The sequence below is a fragment of the Zophobas morio genome, unplaced genomic scaffold (assembly GCF_036711695.1).
Source record: "Zophobas morio isolate AGI-343-1 ecotype UQ-CSIRO unplaced genomic scaffold, CSIRO_AGI_Zmor_V1 ptg000076l, whole genome shotgun sequence".
Taxonomy (NCBI): domain Eukaryota; kingdom Metazoa; phylum Arthropoda; class Insecta; order Coleoptera; family Tenebrionidae; genus Zophobas; species Zophobas morio.
The window spans coordinates 1,231,787-1,232,763 of NW_026972181.1; the positions used below are offsets into that span (position 1 = coordinate 1,231,787).

Below are 977 nucleotides of genomic sequence, written 5' to 3' on the forward strand. Positions count from 1 at the left end.
AAAAATTTGACAGAATACTATTGTTAATAAGCGACTACAGAACATGGTGCTATTAACTCAGTCTCATAATTGCCAGTTAAAGAAGAAAATGTTAGTAGTGGCGTATATTTTAGAAACAAATGAACAGCAAGCAAAAAAACGGGCAAAGCGACGTTGCAGAGTTAGAAAAATATTTTCAAAACGGGCGCAGCATGGAGCATTTGCAAATTTAATAGGCGAAATGCGCTTGTGGGATGAAGATAAATACTACAATTATTTTCGAATGTCTAGTGTACAGTTTGATGATTTATTACATCTCGTTGGACCACAATTACAAAAAAATGATCAATTTAGGACAGATATGCTTTCCCCTGCCGAAAGGCTCAGCATAACATTAAGGTGAGATAGTTATTTGAACATAATCACAGATTTTTAAGATTCCAACTATTGCAGGTATTTAGCAATTGGGGATCACATGATATCTATGTCTTATTTACACCGTGTTGGGAAAAGTACTGTTTCTGCTGTTATTAAGGAAACTTGCAAAGAACTATGGTTGTGTTTGAAAGACATAACCTTGAAGTTTCCTTCACAAAATGAATGGTTAGCTATCGCTGAAGATTTTGAGCAGCAGTGGCATTTTCCCAACTGTATTGGTGCTTTGGACGGGAAACATGTAGTAATAACAGCATCACCACATTCTGGTTCTTCATTCTACAACTACAAAGGCTCTCATAGCGTGGGATTTTTAGAGTGTCTGCCATGGGAGAAAAGTTTTATCAAGGAAAAATGAATTTGCCAAGGCAACGACGCATTTCGTTAAGTAGGCCAGCATTGCCATACGTTTTAGTAGCAGATGAAGCCTTCCAGTAACGCCTTTTCTAATGAGACCATTTCCAGGACGAAATATTGAACAAAGTTTGTCTATTTTCAATTACAGGCTCAGTAGAGCAAGAAGAGTCATAGAGAATAGTTTCGGCATTCTTGCTGCCAAATGG

The 977-nt window shown here is 37.3% G+C and overlaps 1 protein-coding gene across 1 annotated transcript; it reads left to right on the forward strand.

The window, feature by feature from the left end:
* Positions 1 to 220: 220 nt before the first annotated feature.
* LOC135143804 (uncharacterized) lies at positions 221 to 772 on the forward strand. Its single transcript, XM_064075744.1, has 2 exons — positions 221 to 378; positions 433 to 772. The coding sequence occupies exons 1-2, from the start codon at positions 221 to 223 to the stop codon at positions 770 to 772; spliced, it is 498 nt and encodes a 165-aa protein (XP_063931814.1).
* The last annotated feature ends 205 nt before the right edge of the window (positions 773 to 977 follow it).